Source organism: Amborella trichopoda, chromosome 13 (assembly GCF_054954075.1).
Source record: "Amborella trichopoda isolate Santa Cruz 75 chromosome 13, AtrichopodaSantaCruz75HAP2 v2.0, whole genome shotgun sequence".
Lineage (NCBI taxonomy): Eukaryota > Viridiplantae > Streptophyta > Magnoliopsida > Amborellales > Amborellaceae > Amborella > Amborella trichopoda.
The window spans coordinates 16,228,192-16,231,033 of NC_142348.1; the positions used below are offsets into that span (position 1 = coordinate 16,228,192).

A 2,842-nucleotide genomic window follows, 5' to 3' on the forward strand; every position below is an offset into this window, starting at 1 on the left:
TGTATTTTTTGAAAAGAAAAAGTGAAAAAAAAAGTTAAGTTGGGAGTAACTTGCATAGAACTTGAAAGATTTTTATAATTTTCCCAAAAAAATAACACAATGCGACGGTCAAGAATCTTCCACCATAGTACATGTGAATTATTCATTCATGTAGAAGTTCCCTATTTCGAAAACCATAAATCAAGTTTTTGACTCAGTTTTTATGGTGCACGTCGCAAAAATATAACCATTAAGGTACATTTTTTCTTGCTCTTGTGTCTAATCCGTTTTAGGGTTGTTGACGGGTGGAGCCAGCACTTGGGCCTCTGAGCCGAGTCCCAATTGTAGCCTCCGTTTCAGTTGCAAGTCAAGGACTACTAGCCCAGCCTGATAGGCCCCAAATATTTTGGTTTTGGGTGGGGTCCAGTCTCAGCTAGGCTCAAAACTTAGTTACTGGGCTTGCCCCCTACACTAATCCAAGTCAGGCACGGGCTAGAGCTGGCTCAACCCAAAATGCGCCTATTAACAGCCCTAGTCCCTTTCTGAATCCGGCTTGCGTTGAAAATGTTGCAAAATCGATCGATACAATAATAATAAAAAAAGAAACAAAACAAAACAAAAATAATTTTTAGTAATAGTACTAATATGATGACTCTTATGTGCAGCAGTACAAACAGCACCTTGATGAAATATGCAATAATTTTCACTAGTTTAACAAATGTAAGTTATTTGCTATTTTCCAATTTATCATCCCCCACCACGTTTCCCCATCGAAACCTTTCGGGGTTTCTATCATGGGGAAAATGAAAAACCAATCCAAAAACCATACCCCATCCAAATTCAGGGTAGATCCAAGGCTCCAAATCCTTCAACCCTATACAAAAACCTAATCACTTAATAACACTTTTTTACAAAAATCTTCGGATTTCACCATAATATCACTGTTATCTGGAACATACAGTGGCCTCCTCATTGATGGTCTCCAAACGTGGTTTCCTTGATCTACACATGCTCAACCTATGATTAAAACCCATTGGAAAGTCCTCAACCTCCTCAAATCCCGGTCGCCGGAAATTCACTTCCCCGCCGCAATTTCCGACCTCCCCAATTTCTGTCGGCCGGGAATCAATTTTCCTGGCATAATCCTCTTCTTGAATAATTTCTGGCAACACCCTTTTCAAACCCCCAGAAGTCTTCTTAATAGCCTTATCAGCCCTCATTAACATTCCGGCCATATCTGCTGGAGAAACCATGGAATTAGCCCTCCTCATTGGGAACATGAAGTAGACCTCCCCCATGTCTAGGTCCTCATCAGCAGGAATCGGGGAGAATCTGCGACCAAGATGAACCGATTTCGAATTGGAGAGGAAGTGATTAGGAGCCTCCAACATGAGCTCTGCAGCCTTAACTGGACGATCGAATCGTCTTATCGATCCATCAGAAAGCACGACTTTTACACCGGAATTCTTCGAGGGAACGCCGGTAGATGCACAAGAGATGTAGTTTCCCATCTCTCTATCAATTTTGTGATGGGTTTTCACAGAGAAAGAGGAGTGAGTCAATGGATTTTTTGATAGAGAGTCTGGATTGTGTGATGAATTTTGTGAATGAGAGTCATGGATATGTGTATATATAGTGATTGTGTTTGATGATTGAACCAGTTTGGATCCAGTTGGTTTGACGAGTTAAAAATAAAGTACGTTACGCGGGGAGAATTAAATAAAACCGGGTTTGGCATGTGGAATTGGATGTGGGTTTCCCTTATATTTCTCTTGTGGGGCCATGCTGTAACTTTAGTTTGGTTAATTTTTGGAGGGTCTTAAAATGTGGTCAGTTGCTAGCTGTTAAAAGGGACAATGTTAGTTGATGTCTCTCTTGTTGGGGTTCCTAGGTTTTGGATTTCCTTGTTGGCTCTCTCTTTCTTACTTTTATCTAATTAAGAGGTAGTTCATGTCTGGAATCTCTGTGTTTTTACTCCAAGTAGATGTACTCCAAACATGTTTTTATTGGGGATCCAACGGCTACCGATGAACTGAGTCAGTTAAATATGTGATTCCCATCTGGCTTGCTAAATGATTAGTGTAGTCAGACATCAAAGAAATTTTAAAAAGTACAAAATAAATAAATAAACTGTAATTAAAGTAAATTTTACTTGTTTCTAATTGAATTAAGCGATTTTGAATCAGTTTAGTGATTTTTTAGATACATACATGTGCTACCTTGAGTCCTTACCATACACACATTTTTGAGGTATCCAAAGGCTTCTTAGTCCTCTCGAGACTACCTTCTCTGCACACCGAGTTATGATTGTCCTCAACAATGTTTGCAAAAATCAAATTAGAACTGCCTAATTAGTTCATATCTTGTCACTAGCCCATACAAAGCACATACTTATTTTTAGTGTTTTACATTCTCATTTTTTTTTATAAAAAATTTCAAAAAAAGAAAAAACCTACGGGCACAAATCGATTTTTTCACTAATTTTCAACTTCATTTAGATGTGCTTTGTTTAATCATGTTTTGGAATTCTTTTTTTTTTTTAACATTTTTTGACCAATCAAAACGTACAAGGTTAAGCCAGTTCGGCTGAACCGGCTGATACATGGATTACTCGGCACCGGCCTTTAACAAGTTGTTCGATTTTTCAAACACTAGTCCCAAATGTGTCCCTCTAACCTATTGCAGCCCTCAACTTTGAAGTTATCTTGGGCTTTGAAACATTTTAACCGCGTTGAATATTCATGTGGGAAGAGAAAGGAAGCACATAGATCCTTGACATTAAGTGGGGCTACAAAAATAAGTGGCGAATTTTGAAGAGGCCCTCGGTGATTAAAAAAATGGGGGTTGACATGGTGTTGTTTGC

At 38.8% G+C, this 2,842-nt stretch overlaps 1 protein-coding gene across 1 annotated transcript; it reads right to left on the reverse strand.

The window, feature by feature from the left end:
• Nucleotides 1-604: 604 nt before the first annotated feature.
• LOC18428129 (uncharacterized) lies at nucleotides 605-1,710 on the reverse strand. Its single transcript, XM_006837168.4, has one exon. It carries the CDS (start codon nucleotides 1,488-1,490, stop codon nucleotides 924-926), a length of 567 nt encoding a protein of 188 aa, XP_006837231.1. The 5' UTR covers nucleotides 1,491-1,710; the 3' UTR covers nucleotides 605-923.
• Nucleotides 1,711-2,842: the final 1,132 nt, after the last annotated feature.